The 17,456-nt window shown below is 39.2% G+C and overlaps 1 protein-coding gene across 2 annotated transcripts in view; it reads left to right on the top strand.

Moving 5' to 3' along the window:
• Positions 1–17,456, top strand: part of CPLANE1 (ciliogenesis and planar polarity effector 1) — a 133,068-nt gene that overhangs the window by 50,705 nt on the left and 64,907 nt on the right. For both annotated transcript variants that reach the window (XM_044916948.1, XM_044916949.1), the window contains exons 26-27: positions 16,325–16,473; positions 17,050–17,237. In XM_044916948.1, the coding sequence (XP_044772883.1) occupies positions 16,325–16,473; positions 17,050–17,237 (337 nt within the window). The remainder of the gene's footprint in view (positions 1–16,324; positions 16,474–17,049; positions 17,238–17,456) is intronic.

The raw sequence follows: 17,456 nt of genomic DNA on the forward strand, positions 1-17,456 counted from the left end.
AGCAAGATGAAGTAGCAAGTGCTGATGTAGAAGCTCCTGCAAGGTATCCAAAAGATCTAGCTAGAATAATTAATGAAAGTGGTTACACTAAACAACAGATTTTCATTGTAGACAAGATAGCCTTATACTAGAAGAAGATGCCATCTAGGACTTTAATAGCTAGAGAGGAAAAGTCAATACTTGGATTCAAAGGACAGGCTGATTGTCCCACAGGTGCCATTGAGCTGCCCTGTTCATTAGCATACAAGCAGAGGCAGCTGCTGTGGGCAGCTAACTGGACCCCACTTTTTGCTGAGCTTTACATAAACTCCAAGCCCCTGTGCATTTGTGCAACTGCCCTTCTGGGATAATCTGGCACCAGCCACAGCACAGCAAGACCCTCCCACAGAGGACTAGCGTGGGTCCATGCCAGGTCCCTAAAATTTGTGGAGTTTTGAAACCCAGCCGGTGTGCCTGAGATAAAACAGGAGCACTGTACCACCAGGTGGGCAGATGGCTCAGACACAGACAGGGTGAAGGCAAGGATCTGACAGAAGCCTGGAACACAGGAGGGGAGATTGTTTGCTCTTCTGTGAGAGCTTCCTGAACAGGGGTAGGCATGAACTCCCCTCTCCAGGGACAAGAGAGCAAGCTGATGCCATTTCCTCCTCCCCCTCCCCCCCCCCAGTCAGCACAGACGGACTTCAACGAGCAGCATGGCACCCCACAGTGGAGGCTTGAGCCACTTACACCAAGCCCCACCTCTCTGCACTCTGCAGGTGCTTCTGAACTAGGGCAAGTGTGCCTGAGAGTCAGAGCAGCAGCTGCCCCGCGCCCCTCTCCCCCGTCAGAAGATCAGCACAGACCCCCCCACATGCATTAAGCCTACTGACCATAGAGTGTTACAAAGCTTAAGGTCTAGGGGAAATAGGATCTAGCCCCTTTCTTTCTTTCAGCGCATGCAGGGAGGGGCAGAGGGGAGGGAGAGGTAGAGAGAATCTCAAGCACTCCGTGCTGAATGTGGGGCCTGACATGGGGCTCAATCCTCCAACCCTGAGATCACGACCCTAGCCAAAATCTGAGTCAGATGCTAACCGACTGAGCCACCCAGGCACCCCAGACCTGTCCTCGTTTAAGCAGACTAAAACACACCTAGTTAAAACTCGCCACACCCTGGACAGAGTCCAAATACTCCCTACTGCAGGAAAGGAGAAACTCTGCAGAGGACCTACCTGAGGGAAAGAGTAGCCAAAACATAACAGCAGGGTGCACACAGCATACACCAGAAACACTTCATGAAGCACCAGGCCTTGGACAGTATAGAACCTCTTCTTAATATAGCTGTTACTCTCAGGAGCAGGAAACATAGCTGGCTTTCATAACACACGGAAGAGAGACCTAGACAAAATGCCAAGATGGAGGAATTCACCCCAAAGGAAAGAAGAGGTCACTGCCAGGGATATAATCAAAACAGAAGTAATATGCCTGAACTGGAATTTAAAACAACAATCCTAAGAATACTAGCTGAGCTTGAGAAAAGCATAGAAGACACCAGGGAGTCCCTTACTGCAGAGATAAAAAACATAAAAACTAGTCAGACCAAAATAAAAAAAGCTATAACCAAGATGTAAAATTGACAGGATGTAATGACCACAGGATGGTAGAAGCAAAGGAATGAATAAGTTATGGAAAATAATGAAGCTGAAAAAAGAGGGAAAGATTCTATCATGAATGTAGACTTAGGGAACTCAGCAACTCCATAAAGTGTAATAATATCCGTATCATAGGAGTCCCAGAAGAAGAAGAGAGAAAAAGGGGCAGAAGGTTTATTTGAGCAAATTATAGGTGAAAACTTCCCTAATCTGGGGAAGGAAACAAACATCCAAATCCAGAAGGCACAGAGAATTCCCCATCAAAATCAACAAAAGCAGGCCAACACCAAGACATATTGTAGTAAAATTTGCAAAATACAGAGATAAGGAAAGAATCCTGAAATCAGCAAGGGAAAAGAAAACCCTAACGTACAAGGGAAGACAAATAAGGTTAGCAGGTCTCTCCACTGAAACCTGGCAGGCCATAAGGGAGTGGCATGATATATTCAAAATGCTGAATGGAGAAAATATACAACCAAGAATACTCTATCTAGCAAGGCCGTCATTCAGAATAGAAGGAGAGATAAAGAATTTCCCAAACAAAAACTAAAGGAGTTCGTGACCACTAAACCAGCCCTGCAAGAAATATTAAAGGGGATTCTTTGAGTGGGAAAGAAAGACCAAAAGTAACAAAGACCAGAAAGGAACAGAGACAATCTACAGGAAAAGCGACCTTACGGGTAATACAATGGCACTAAATTCATATCTATCAATAATCACTCTGAGTGTAAATGGACTAAATGCTCCAATCAAAAGACATAGGGTATCAGAATGGATAAAAACAAAAACAAGACCCATCTATATGCTACCTACAAGAGACTCATTTTAGACGTAAAGACACCTGCAGATTGAAAGTGAAGGGATAGAGAACCATGCTAATGGATGTCCAGGAAAGCTGGAGTAGCCATACTTATATCAGACAAACTATATTTGTGTGTGTGTGTTTAGAATGAAACTTCTTTTAAAATTTAAATTAAATTAGCCAACATAACTAACCAACATCATTTTTTTTCAAAGATTTTATTTATTTGTCAGAGAAAGAGAGAGAGTGCACATAAACAGAGGAAGGGGCAGGCAGAGCAGGCAGAGGGAGAAGCAGGCTCCCCGCTGAGCAGGGAGCCTGATGCGGGACTTGATCCCAGGACCCTGGGATCATGACCTGAGCTGAAGGCAGACACTTAACCGACTGAGCCACCCAGGCATCCCCAACATCATTAGTTTTTGATACAATGTTCAATGATTCATTAGTTGCATATAACACCTAGTGCTCATCACATCACATGCTGATTAATGCCCATCAAACAAACTATATTTTAAACAAAAGACTGTAATAAGAGTTGGAAGTGGGCACTTTATCACAATAAAGGGGTCTATCCAACAAGAAGATCTAACAATTGTAAATATTTATGCCCCCAACTTGGGAGCACCCAGATATATAAATCAATTAGTAACAACATGAACAAACTCATTGATAACAATACAGCAATAGTAGGGGACTATAACACCCCACTCACAGCAATGGACAGATCATCTACATAGAAAATCAACAAGGCAGCAAGGGCTTTGAATGACATCATGGACCAGATGGACTTAACAGATCCATTCAGAACACTACATCCTAAAGCAGCGGAATACAGATTCTTTCCAGTGCACATGGAAGATTCTCCAGAATAGATCACATACTGGGTCACAAATCAGGCCTCAAAAAGTACAAAAAGATTGAGATCATACCATGCATATTTTCAGACCACAATACTATGAAACGTGAAGTCAACCACAAGAAAAAAATTAGAAAGACCACAAATACGTGGAGGTTAAAGAATATCCTACTGAAGAATGAATGGGTTAACCAGGAAATTAAAGAAGAAATACAAAAAATACATGGAAGCAAATGATAATGAAAACATGATGGTTCAAAACCTTTGAGATGCAGCAAAAGCGGTCATAAGAGGGAAATACATAGCAGTACAGGCCTACCTCAACAATCAGGGAGAGTCTCAAATACACAACCTAATCTTACACCTAAAGGGGCCAGAAAAGGAACAGCAAATGAAGCCTAAAGCCAGCAGAAGAAGGGTAATAATAAAACTGAGAGCAGAAATGAATGATAGAGAAACATAGAAGCAAACAAAAAAAAAAACAGAACAGATCAATGAAACTAGGAGCTGGTTCTTTGAAGAATTAACAGAATTAGTAAGCCCCTAGCCAGACTTATCAAAAATAAAAGAGAAAGGATCCAAATAAATGGAATCATGAATAAAAGAGATCACAATCAACACCACAAAAATACAAACAATTATAAGTGAATATTATGAGCACTTATATGTCAACAAATTAGGCAATCTGGAAGAAATGGATACATTCCTAGAAACATATAAATTACAAAGCCGAAACAGGAAATAGAAAATTTGAACAGACCCATAACCAGCAAAGAAATTGAATCAGTAATAAAAAAATCTCCCAACAGGGGCACCTGGTTGGCTCAGTCAGTTACGTGTCAGACTCTTGATTTCAGCTCAGGTAACGATCTCAGGGTTGTGAGATCGAGCCTTGCATTGGGCTCTGCACTGGGTGTGGAGACTGCTCAAGATTCTCTCCCTCCCTTTCCCTCTGCTCCTCCCCTCTCCCTCTCAAATAAATGAATAAGTAGATAAGTAGATAAATAAATAATAAAATAATAAAAAAAATCTCCCAACAAAGAAAAGTCCAGGGCTAGGTGGCTTCCCAGGGGAATTCTACCAAACATTTAAAGAAGAGTTAATGCTATTCTTTTCAAAGTGTTCCAAAAAATAGAAGTGGAAGGAAAACTTCCAAACTCATTCTATGAGATCAGTATTACCTTGATTCCAAAACCAAAGACCTCACTAAAAAGAATTACAGGGCAATGTCCCTGATGAACATCGATGCAGAAATTCTCAACAAGTTACTAGCAAATCGAATTCAATAGTACATTAAAGAATTATTCACCATGATCAAGTGGGATTTATTCCTGGGCTGCAAGGGTGGTTCAGTATTCACAAATCAATCAACATGATACACCACATTAATAAAAGAAAGGATAAGAACCATATGATCCTCTCAATAGATGCAGAAGAAGCATTTCACAAAGTACAGCACCCATTTTTTTTTCCTTTTTTGGAAAAATTTTTTTAAAGATTGATTTATTTTAGAGAGACAGCATGAGTGGGGGAAGGAGCAGAGACAGAGGGAGAGAATCTCAAGCAGACTTCCGGCTGAGCATAGAGCCCAATGAGGAGCTTGATCCCACAATCCTGAGATCACAACTTGAGCTGAAATCAAGAGTTGGATGCTCAGCCGAGCCACCGAGATGCCCCAGTACACACACATTCTTGATAAAAACCTCAACAAAGTTGGCATAGAGGGAACATACCTCAACATCATAAGGCCATATATGAAAGACCCAAGCTACTATCATCCTCAATGGGGAAAAACTGAGAGCTTTTCCTCTATGGTCAGGAACAAGAAGGGATGTCCACTCTTAGCATTGTTATTTGACCTAATATTGGAAGTCCTAGCCTCAGCAATCAACAAAAAGAAATAAAAGGCAGCCAAATTGGCAAGGAAGAAGTCAAACTTTCACTATTCACAAACGACATGATACTCTAGGAAACCCAAAGACTCCACGAAAAAGTTGCTAGAACTGATACAGGAATTCAGCAAAATTGCAGGATATAAAGTCAAAGCACAGAAGTCTGTTGCATTTCTATACAACAATGATGAAGCAGCGGAAAGAGAAATCAAGGAATCGATCCCATTTACAATTGCACCAAAAACCATAAGCTATCTAGGAACAAACCTAACCAAAGAGGTAAAAGATCTGTACTCTGAAGACTATAGAACATTTATGAAAGAAATAGAAGATGACACAAAGAAATGGAAAAGCATTCCATACTCCTGGACTGAAAGAACAAATATTGTTAAAATGTCTATACTACCTAAAGCAATCTACACATTTAATGCAATCCCTATCAAAATACCAACACCATTTTCACAGAGCTAGAACAAACAATTCTAAAATTTGTATGGAACCACAAAAGACCCTGAGTAGCCCAAGCAATCTTGAAAAAGAAAACCAAAGCTGCTGGGCGCCTGGGTGGCTCAGTTGGTTAAGCGACTGCCTTCGGCTCGGGTCATGATCCTGGAGTCCCTGGATCGAGTCCCGCATCGGGCTCCCTGCTCGGCGGGGAGTCTGCTTCTCCCTCTGACCCTCCCCCCTCTCATGTACTCCCTCTCTCTCATTCTCTCTCTCTCAAATAAAAATAAATAAAATCTTTAAAAAAAAAAAAAAAAGAAAAGAAAACCAAAGCTGGAGTCACCACAATTCCGGACTTCAAGCTATATTACGAAGCTGTAATCAAGGCAGTATGGTACTGGCACAAAAACAGACCCATAGATCAATGGAACAGAATAGAAAACCCAGAAATGGACCCACAACTATATGGTCAACTAATCTTCAAGAAAGCAGCAAAGAATATCCAATGGAACAAAAGAAAGTCTCTTCAACAAATGGTTGGGAAAATTGGACAGCTACATGCAGAAGAATGAAACTGGACCACTTTCTTACACCATACAAAAAAAAAAATAGACTCAAAATGGATGAAAGACTGAAATGTGAAACAGGAATCCATCAAAATCTTAGAGGAGAACACAGGCAGCACCCTCTTTGACCTCAGTCGCTGCAACTTCTTACTAGGTACATCTCTGGAGGCAAGGGAAACAAAAGCAAAAATGAACGGTTGGGACTTCATCAAGAAGCTTCTGCACAGCAAAGGAAACCATCAATAAAACTAAAAGGCAACATGCTGAATTGGAGAACATATTTGCAAATGATATCTGATAAAGGATTAGTATCCAAAATGTATAAAGAATTTATCAAAGTCAACATCCAAAGAACAAATAATCACCAATCAAGAAATGGGCAGAAGACATGAACAGACATTTTTCCAAAGAAGACATCCAGATGGCTAACAGACACATGAAAAGATGTTCAACATCACTCATCATCAGAGAAATACAAATGAGAAGCATGATGAAATACCACATCATATATGTCAGAATGGCTAAAATTAACACAGGAAACAGCAGTTGGCAAGGATGCAGAGAAGGGAACCCTCTTACGCTGTTGGTGGGAATGCAAGCTGGTGCAGCCACTCTGTAAAACAGTATGGAGGTTCATCAAAAAGTTAAAAATAAAGCTACCCTACAACCCAGCAATACACTACTAGGTATTTGTCCAAAGGATACAAAAAGACTGATTCAAAGGGGCACATGCACCCCGATTTTTTTTTTAAGATTTTATTTATTTGACACAGAGAGACACAGTGAGAGAGGGAACACAAGCAGAGGGAGTGGGAGAGGGAGAAGCAGACTTCCCACAGAGCAGGGAACCCAGTGTGGGGCTCGATCCCAGGACCCTGGGATCATGACCTGAGCCGAAGGCAGACGCTTAATGACTGAGCCACCCAGGCGTCCAACACCCCGATGTTTATAGCACCATTATCAACAAGAGCCAAATTATGGAAAAAAGCCCAAATGTTCATTGACTGATGAATGGATAAAGAAGATGTGGTATATATATATTCAATGGAATACTACTCAGCCATCAAAAAGAATGAAATCTTGAATTTGTAATGACATGGATCGGAGCTAGAATGTATTATGCTAAGCATAGTAAGTCAGAGAAAGACAAAGACCGTATGATTTCACTCATGTGGAATTTAAGAAACAAAACAGATGAATATAGGGGAAGGGGAAAAAAGAGAGGGAGGCAAATCATAAGAGACCCTTAACTATAGAGAACAAACTGAGGGTTGCTGGAGGGGAGGTGGGCAGTGGATGGGCTAAATATGTGATGGGTATTAAGGAGAGGGCACTTGTGATGAGCACTTGGTGTTGTATGTAAGTGATGAATCACTAAATTCTGCTCCTGAAACCAATATTACACTATATGTTAACTAACTAGAATTTAAATAAAAACATAAAAAAAAAGACATGATTAATCAAATAAAAAAATAGGGGCACCTGGATGGCTCAGTCAGTTGAGTGTCTGACTCTTGATTTTGGCTCAAGTCATGATCTTAGAGTCATGAGATCAAGCCCCTTGTTGGGCTCCGCTGTCTGGAGTCTCCTGGAGATTCTCTCTCTCTCTCTCTGCCCCAACCCCACTCACACAATCAATCAACCAACCAGATCTTTAAAAAAATAAATAAAACAGAAGAAAAAAGGACAGGCTGACTCTCTTGTTAGTGGCTAATGCAACCAGTGTCTTTAAATTGAGATCAGTGCTAATTTACCATTCTGAAAATCTTAAGGCCCTTAAGAATTATGCTAAATCTACTCTGCTTATGCTCCATAAATGGAAAAACAAAGCTTGGATGTCAGCGCATCTGTTTACAGCATGGTTTACTGAATATTTTAAGCCCACTGTTGAGACCTCTTACTCAGAAAAAGAAAAAAAAAAGTTTCCTTTTAAAAGATTACTGCTCACTGACAATGCACCTGGTCATCCAAAAGCTCTGATGGAGATGTACTGGGAAATTAATGTTTCATGCCTGCTAACAACTACATCCATCCTGTCGCCCATGGATCAGGAGTAATTTTGACTTTCAAGTCTTATATTGAAGAAAGCCTTACATTTCATAAGTCTGTACCTGCCGTAGATTGCTGATTACTCTCATGGATCTGGGCAAAGTAAATTGAAAACCTCCTGGAAAGGATCCACCATTCTAGTTGCCATTAAGAACATTCACAATTCATGGGAAGAGGTCAAAATATCAGTATGAACAGGAATTGGGAAGAAGTTGATTTTAACCCTTATGGATGACTTTGAGGGCTTCAAGACCTCAGGGGGTGGGTAACTGCAAATGCGGTAGAAATAGCAAGAGAACTAGAATTAGAAGTAGAACCTGAAGATGTGACTGAATTGCTGCAATCTCATGATAGAAATTTAACAAATGAGGAATTGCTTCTTAAGGATGAGCAAAGAAAGTGGTTTCTAGGGATGGAATCTGCTCCTAGTGAAGACGCTGTGAAGATTGTTGAAATGCTGACAAAGGACTTAAAATATTATATGAACTTAGTTGATAACGCAGCAGCAGGGTTTGAGAGGATGGACTCTGATTTTTTTTTTTTTCTAAAGATTTTATTTATTTATTTGAGAGAGAGAATGAGAGAGAGAGCACATGAGAGGGGGGAGGGTCAGAGGCAGAAGCAGGCTCCCCGCCAAGCAGGGAGCCCGATGCGGGACTCGATCCCAGGACTCCAGGATCATGACCTGAGCCGAAGGCAGTCGCTTAACCAACTGAGCCACCCAGGTGCCCTGGACTCTGATTTTGAAAGAAGTTCTGTGGGTAAAATGCTATCAACAGCATCCCATCCTGAAGAGAAATTGTTTGTGGAAGGAAGAGTCAATGAATATGGCAGACTGCTGTTGTCTTATTTTAAGAAATTGCCATAGCCACCCCGTCCTTCAGCAACCATTATCAGTCAACAGCCATTAACACTGCGACAGGACCCTCCACCAGCAAGAAGATTATGACTCCCTGAAACTCAGATAATGGTTAACATTTTTAAAGCAATATAGTATTAGTTAAGGTATGTACATTGGTTTTGAAGACATGCTATTGCACACTTAATAGACTACAGTATGGTGTAAACATAACCTTTATATGCACTACACTTGGAAACCAAAAATTTCATTGCCTTGCTTTATTGCACTATTCACTTTATTGTGGTGGTCTGAAACTGAACCCACAATACCTATCAGGTATACTTGCACTCTTTTACTAACCTCTCCCTATTTCCCCCACCCCCCAGCTCCTAGCAACCACTTTCCTATTCTCTGTTTTATGAGTTTGATTTTAGATTCCACATGTAATTAGTGCCATGCAGTATTTGTCTTTGTCTGGCTTATTTCACTCAGCATATTGCCCTCCAGGTTTATCCTAGTTAATGCAAGAGATGGGATTTCCCTCCTTTTTAAAGGCTGAATAATATTCTATTATGTATATGTACACCACATTTCTTGATCCATTCATCTATTGACAGAGAGGTTGTTTCCATATCTTGGCTATGGTTAACTAATGTGCAATGAACATGAGAGTACAGATAATTCTTCAAGATAATGATTTAATTTCCTTTGGGCATATACTGAAAAGTGGGATTGCAAGATCATATTGTGGTTCTGTTGTAATTTCTTGAAGAGCCTCCATACTGTTTTCCATTGTGGCTGTACTGGTTTACATACCCACCAACAGTGTACAAGGGTTCACTTTTCTCTACATTCTCTCCAGTGTTTGTTATTTCTTGTCTTTTTGGTAATAGCAATCCAAATAGGTGTGAGGAGATATCTCATTGTGGTTTTGATTTGCATTTCCTTGATAGTGATGTTGAGTACCTTCTCATGATTCTGTTGGCCATCTGTAAGTCTTCTTTGGAAAAATGTTTCTTGTAGCGTCCTTGTCCACTTTGATATAAAGCTAATGCTAGCCTTGTAAAATGAGTTTGGGAGGGTTCTCTCTCTCTTCAATTTATTAGAAGAGTTTCAGAAAGATTGGCATTAATTCTTTAAATGTTGGATAGAATTTGCCAGTAAAGCCATCTGGCTCTGGGGTTTTCTCTTTTGGAAGGTTGTGATTACTGATTCAATCTCTCTACTCATTATTGATCTGTTCACATTTTCTGTTTTTCATAATTCAGTCTTAGTAGACTGTATGTTTCTAGGAATTTATCAAATTCTTCTAGGTTGTCTGACTTGTTGGCTTCTAATTGCTCATAATGGTCTCTTATGATCATTAGTATTTGTGTACTATCTGGTTGTAGTGTCTCCTCTTTCATTTCTAAATTTGTTTGCTTGAGTCCCCTCTTTTTGAGTCTAGCTAAAGGCTTGCCTATTTTGTTTATTTTTTTTTCCCAAAATCTAGCTCTTAGTTTCTTTGATCTTTTCTCTTGTCTTTTTAGTCTATATTTCATTTATTTCTGCTCTGATCTTTATTTCCTTTCTTCTACTAATGTTGGACTTAGTTCTTTTTTCTAGTTTCTTCAGGTATAAAGTTAGGTTGTTTGAGATCTTTCTTTTTTCTTTTTTTTAATTAATTAATTTTTCAGAGTGATCGAGAGAGCATGAGCAGGGGGAGGGGCGAAGAGAGAGGGAGAAAGAGAGAAGTACACTCCCTGCTGATTGCGGAGCCTGACATGGGGCTCGATCTCACAAACCTGAGATCATGACAACCAAAATCAAGAGTTGGACAGTTAACCAGTTGAGAAACCTAGGCACCCCTAGATCTTTCTTTTTTCTTAATGCAAGCATTTATTGCTATGAACTTCCCTCTTAGGACTGCTTTTGCTGAGCCTCACAAGTTTTGGTATGTTGTATTTTCATTTTCCTTTGTCTCAAGATATTTTTTTTACTTCCTTTTTTATTTCACCTTTGACTCATTGGTTCTTCAGGAGCATGTTGTTTAATTTTTGCATATTTGTGATTTGCACAGTTTTCTTCTTGTAATTGATTTCTAGTTTCATATCGTTGGGAAAAATGCTCAGTATGATTTTAATCTTCTTAAATTTATTAAGACTTGTTTTTATGGCCTAACATATAATCTCTCCTGGAAAATGTTCCATATGCCCTTGAGAAGGATGTGTATGTTGCTGCTATTGAATAGAATATTTTGTAAATGTCTGTTATGTCCATCTGATATATCATGTGGTATTGAACTCCTCTGCTGTTGTTGTATTGCTATTTCTTGCTTCCTACCTGTTAATATTTGTTCTAAATATTTAATTGCTTCTATATTGGCTGTATAAATATTTGCTAATGTTAATTGTTTTTGATGGATTGACCCCTTTATCATTATATAATGTCCTTCTTTATCTCTTGTTACATTCTTTGGCTTAAAGTCTGTTTTTTTCTGATATAAATATAGCTACCCCTGTTTTCTTTTATTTCCATTTGCATAGAATATTTTTCCATCTCTTCACTTTCAGTCTCTGTGTGTCCTTAACGCATAAGTGAATCTCTTATAGGCAGCAGATAGTTGGATCTTCCTCTTTTTATCCATACAACCATTCCCTTTTTTTTTTCTTTGTCAATGAGGAATTTGTCAGAAAGATGCAGGAAAATCTTATGAAATCTATTTGAGGAAATACAGCTGATCATTATGGCAACTGGAGAGTCACCAGTGAGCTCTTCTTTTTGCCTCCTTATTTTGGGGAACACTTTACCTCTCATTTCTACTTCTCTTTGCAAGAATATTCCATTCTCTGTGTAAACTCTCTTCCTTTTTGAGACCCTTTTTCTGCTCATCTAGACCTTTGCAAGTTTCACTAAGATGTAGCTACTTGTGATGCTAACTCCATAGAGCCTTATGGTTCCAAGGCCAATGTGGTTCGGCTCTATGTTCCACGGCATTCATATTTTTGAGAAAGACTGATTGGCTCAGCTTAGGTCAGGTGACCATCCGGTCTGATCAGCTTTGGTAGTAGTGCAAGGTCAAGCAGAATAAAGAAAGTGCTCAGACCTAAGCCAGGACTGTTAGGAGAATACTCCCTGTCTTTTGATTGGAGAATTTAGTCCATTTACCTTTATTTTTATTTATTCTTTTAAGATTATTTATTTATTTTAGAAGAAGAGAGCACGCAGCGGGGAGGGACAAAGGGAGAGGGAGAGAGAGAATCTCAAGCAGACTCCCTGATGAGCATGGAGCCTGACACGGGGCTTGATCTCACAACCTTGAGATCATGACTGAGCCAAAATCAAGAGTCAGACACTTAACTGACTGGACTACCCAGGCACCCCTCATCCATTTATCTTTAAATTAATTATTGATAGGTATGGACTTAATATTGTGATTCTGTTGGTATTTTTCAGGTTGTTTTTTAAGTCCTTCCTCTCCTGCTCTTCTCTTTTGTTATTGGATTATTTTCTGTAAAGATATGCTGCTGCTGCTGCTTTTTTTTTTTTTTTTTTTGTATGTCTATGGTAGGTTTTGCTTTATGGTTATCATGAAGCTTACATAAAACATGTTGTATTTATAATAGTCTATTTTAAGGTGATAACTTTTAATACATACAAAATCTCTACATCTTTACACTCTCTCCCACATTTTTATGTTTTTGAAGTAAAATTTGCATCTTTTTACATTGTGTATTTATTAACAAATTATTATAGTTATTTTTAATAACTTCTGTCAGTCTTCATACTAGAGTTGCGTTTTACCCACCACCATTATTATAACACTAGAGTATTCTGAATTTATATATTTACCTTTACCAGTGGGTTTTATACTTTCATATATTTTCTTGTTACCCATTAATTTTCTTGTTTCAGCTTGAAGAACTCCCTTTAACATTTCTTGTAAGGCTGGTATAATGGTCGTGAACTCTTTCAGTTTTTGATTGCCTGGGAAAATCTTTCTCTCTCCTTCAATTCTGAAGGACAACTTTACTGGGTAGAGTATTCTTGGTTAGCAGTTATTGCTTACCCAGCACTTTGAATATATCATTCCACTCCCTCTGGCCTGCAAAGTTTCTACTGAAAAATATGCTGATAGCACTAAGGGGGTTCCTTGTATGTAACAAATAATTTTTCTTTTGCCATTTTTAAGGTTCTTCAGCTTTTGACAATTTAATTATAATGTGCCTCAGTATAGGTCTCTTTGGATTTATATTATTTACAACTCTCTGGGCTTCCTGGATCTGAATGTCTGTTTCTTTCCTCATATTTGAGAAGTTTTCAGTTATTGTTTCTCAGAATAAGCTTTCTGCTCCTTTCTCTTTCCCCTCCCTCTGGGACCACTATAATGCATATAATTGTCTGCTTGATGGTGTCCTGTAAGTTCCTTAAGTTATCTTCACTCTTCTAAATTTTTTTTTTCTTTTTGCTCCTCTGATTGGATGAATTCCACTGCCCTGCCTTCGACTTTTTGATCCATTCTTCCACTTGATCCAATCTGCTTTTAAACTTCTCCATTGAATTTTTCAGTTCAATTATTTTTAGCTCTGTAATTTGTTACTTTTTTGTATTTTCTATCTCTTTGTTGAAATTCTCACTTTGCTCATGTATCACTTAAATTTTCACTTTGTTCATCCCCTGACCTCTGTGACCATGATTTTGAATCTCTATGAGGATTTATCATTATTTCCATTTCATTAAGATCTGTTTCTAGAGATTTATCTTGTTCATTTGTTTGGAACATATTCCTGTTTCTTCATTTTACTTGACATTCTATGTTGGTTTCTGTGCATTAGATAAAGCAGCTACATCTCCCAGGCTGGATAGAATGGTCTTGTGTAGGAGATAAACCTCATCAATCAGCTTTGCCTGAGCTTTTGGTTGACTCTGAAATCTTTGTGATGGTCTAAGTCTTCTTTGTTCTTAGTGGTTCCTAGTAGTTGAGGGTATGCCAAGACCTATCAGTGTCCCAAAGGTGTGGGGCACATTTAGCATTTAGGTATACAGTGACTGGAAGTTGGACTCTCAGGCAACATGTGACAAAGTGTGTAGGTAAGCCCTTTCTGGGGAGAAACTGTAAGATGGGTGTTTTTGTTTGCTGTATGTGAAGTAGGCTGAGGTGTATAGCTACAGGGGGGATGCTTCTCCAGTCATTAAGAACTGCTGCTTTGTTTCCTACATTCCTGTGGGACTCATAAATGCAAGTCCAGTTGGTTGTCAGAGACAGGGGACCTGTCCTTCAGTCAGCAGCTGCAAAAGCTGGGGCACCCAAGAGTGTGTACAGGCTGCTTGTAGGGAGATACTGGTGACTTGGAATGGGCTCGAGAGAGAAGGCAGGGGAAGTGTCCATCCGCTTCCCAGTCTCTGGGGTATCATAGCTAGCCCTTAGAAGTATGCAGCTGTATTCCTTCCAGGAGAAGACTGGGAGATGGGTGTTTTCACCTGTTCCTCTGTGCTGAGCCTTTTGGGGATAGCTGTAACGAGTGCTCATGCACCTGTTAATAGCTGCTGCTGTGTTTGCTATGGTTTTGTGGGACTTAAGGATGCAACCGTCATTGGCTTTCAGAGCTAGGTGGTTTGGAGGCCCATCCCTCAAGTGGGAATCTTTTTTTTTTTTTTTAAAGATTTTATTTACTTATTTGAGAGAGAGAATGAGATAGAGAGAGCGAGCATGAGAGGGGGGAGGGTCAGAGGGAGAAACAGACTCCCCGCTGAGCAGGGAGCCTGATGCGGGACTCGATCCCGGGACTCCAGGATCATGACCTGAACCGAAGGCAGTCGCTTAACCAACTGAGCCACTCAGGCGCCCCCTCAAGTGGGAATCTTAAAAATTAGAGTGCTAAGTGTGGAGTCCGAACCCTTCACTCCTCAGAGTGAAGTTGGGAGTTCCCTCCTGCTTATAGGGTGCTGTGCCACCGGTGGGGTTTATGGTGAGAGTGTGTCTCAGCCTTTCCTACCTATCTCTGTGTGGGTATTTTCTCATTTGCTTGATATGTAAGAATCCATCAGCTAATTTCTAGATTTCTTTCAGCATTAATTGCTTTGTGTGTAGTGGTACATTCAGTGTGTCTGTGGGAGGAAGGGAATTCAGGAGCCTCCTATGTCACCATGTTGGTTGACTTACCTCCACCCATTCTAATTCTGTATTTGTCCTCTTTCATTTCATTTTATTATTTTGTTTTGTTTTGTTTTGTGGGGAGAGAAAGAGAGAGAGAACTGTATTCCATTTTAAAGTGCCTTCATTCTGGGGTGCCTGGTTGGCTCAGTGGTAGAGCATGTGACTCTTGATCTTGGGGTTGTGAGTTCAAGCCCCATGTTGGGTATAGAGATTACTTTAAAAAAATTAAAAATTAAAATAAAAATAAAAAAATAAAGTGCCTTCATTCTAAAATAACTTATTCTAGGTCGCAGGGGATGTGTGTATATTTTGTTTTGGGGAGATCTTTTTCATTTCTTGAGATCAGTGTCTGTTATCCCTAAGGTAGTTTAAGATACTGTGATATTTGTTGTCACTGAAATTTGTGTTTCTAGGTGTTGCATACCCAAATTTCTAAATAAGAGACTTAAAAAAGATACATCCCTGTATTTTTTAGCTGCATATATTTTTACCTGCATTTATTTTTACCCATTATGTCATATTGGAATAATTACTAAGTGCCTTTATAATAGCCGAAAGAGTTAAGGGAAAGGAACTTTACATTTTGTGTTATTGTTTTGTGACTAGAAAACATTGGTAACATACCTTACAAATTTGGGTTTTTTAAAATTTATTTTTATATATTTTTTAGAGATTTTATTTTTTTATTTGAGAGAGAGAGCACACACAGGGGGAGGAGCAGAGAGAGAATGACAAGCATATTCCATGCTGAGTGCAGAGCCCAATGCAGGGCTCAATCTCGGGACCCTGAGATCATGACCTGAGCCCAAATCAAGTCAAGTGCTTAACTGACTGAGCCACCGAGGTGCCCCTGCCCTTACAAATTTATAAGGCTGATTTCTTTCCAATACTATTTAGGTAGTCAGGTTTGTTTTTTTCCAGGTGGAATAAAGACTTGATCATTGCCTCAGCATCAAATATTGAGTTGTAGAAATGCAGTAAATACTTGATAAATGAATGAAAAATTTAACCAGGAGTGGGCCTGTAGAAAATATTAATAATCTAAAAACAATGAAAAGTATGGGATTCGATTGTGAATGCTAACTAATGTAAATCGTTTGTTTTTAGGTGCTAGAGAATCATTACTGTCAGTCTCAGAGTGGACCCAACATTGAAAGTGATTGCAAAACAGATGCTGGCTGTTCTTTTGCAGTATCCACTCAAGGTGGGACTGAGGAAAGAAATGATCAAAATGAGTCTCATCAAAGTATCTTGAAGTAAGTTTTTGAGTATACATTCCTTTTCAGTGGATGATACCTGTTTGATGGTGTTTGGGCTTAGCGGCAAGAATCGAACTCTTGAAAGGTAAAGGAATGAGTATTTCTTTGAGCTGTGGAGAAGGAGGAAGTGAGTACTTTCTGAAGTGCTTTAACAATTAATTGCAAAATATGTTTCTTCCCTGATGGTCTAGCTTGTATCTTCCGAGAGAGGAGCTAATTCTCATTCTGAGAGATCCTCTCTTACTATATTAATTTCCTGTGTCAGAGGAAGTTAAGCTAATCATTTCATCCATTTTTACATATGAAGCAATGTATCTTTGAATAACAAGGTTTGAGTTTTTAATAGCAGGAAGATTCCTTTGTGAGAATGGCAGATTTCATAGGTTGAAATTATTCCAGTTATTTGAGTAAATAAAAATGGGCATGTTTAGTCATTCATTGAACAGCCTTTTATTGAGCTTCTACTATGTACCAGACATGGTTAAAAAACAGAACACTATAAATATGAAAACTAATGTTCCTTTTCAGTAAACAGAATCAATTGAAAGCAAGCTTTTTGTTTCTAAGAACGAGTTATAATTCTATTTTTGTCAATAGAATGCCAACTGAAGCATATAATCCTGAAATAAAAGAAACCAAAGATGAGATTATTTCTGTTACTGATGATACTGAAAAAGAATTTATAGATATTGATGAGGATCTTTTAGAAGTAGAAACATTTAACCAAGAGGAAATGGAAATATACCTATCAGACTATGAAGGTCAGTTCATTTGGCTAATCTTTTTATTTGGCTTTTATTAATTTGAAGTTGGTGAATGATTATCTGAGATAATTTATTTAGTCTTGTATCTAAATTAGTATGTTTACAATTGCCTAAAACCAAAAAGAGAGCATGGGATGTCTGGGTGGCTCAGTTGGGTAAGCATCCAACTCTTGGTTTTGGCTCAGTTTGTGACCGAGCCCTCCGGCAGGCTCTACG

Source organism: Neomonachus schauinslandi, chromosome 7, assembly GCF_002201575.2.
Source record: "Neomonachus schauinslandi chromosome 7, ASM220157v2, whole genome shotgun sequence".
NCBI lineage: Eukaryota > Metazoa > Chordata > Mammalia > Carnivora > Phocidae > Neomonachus > Neomonachus schauinslandi.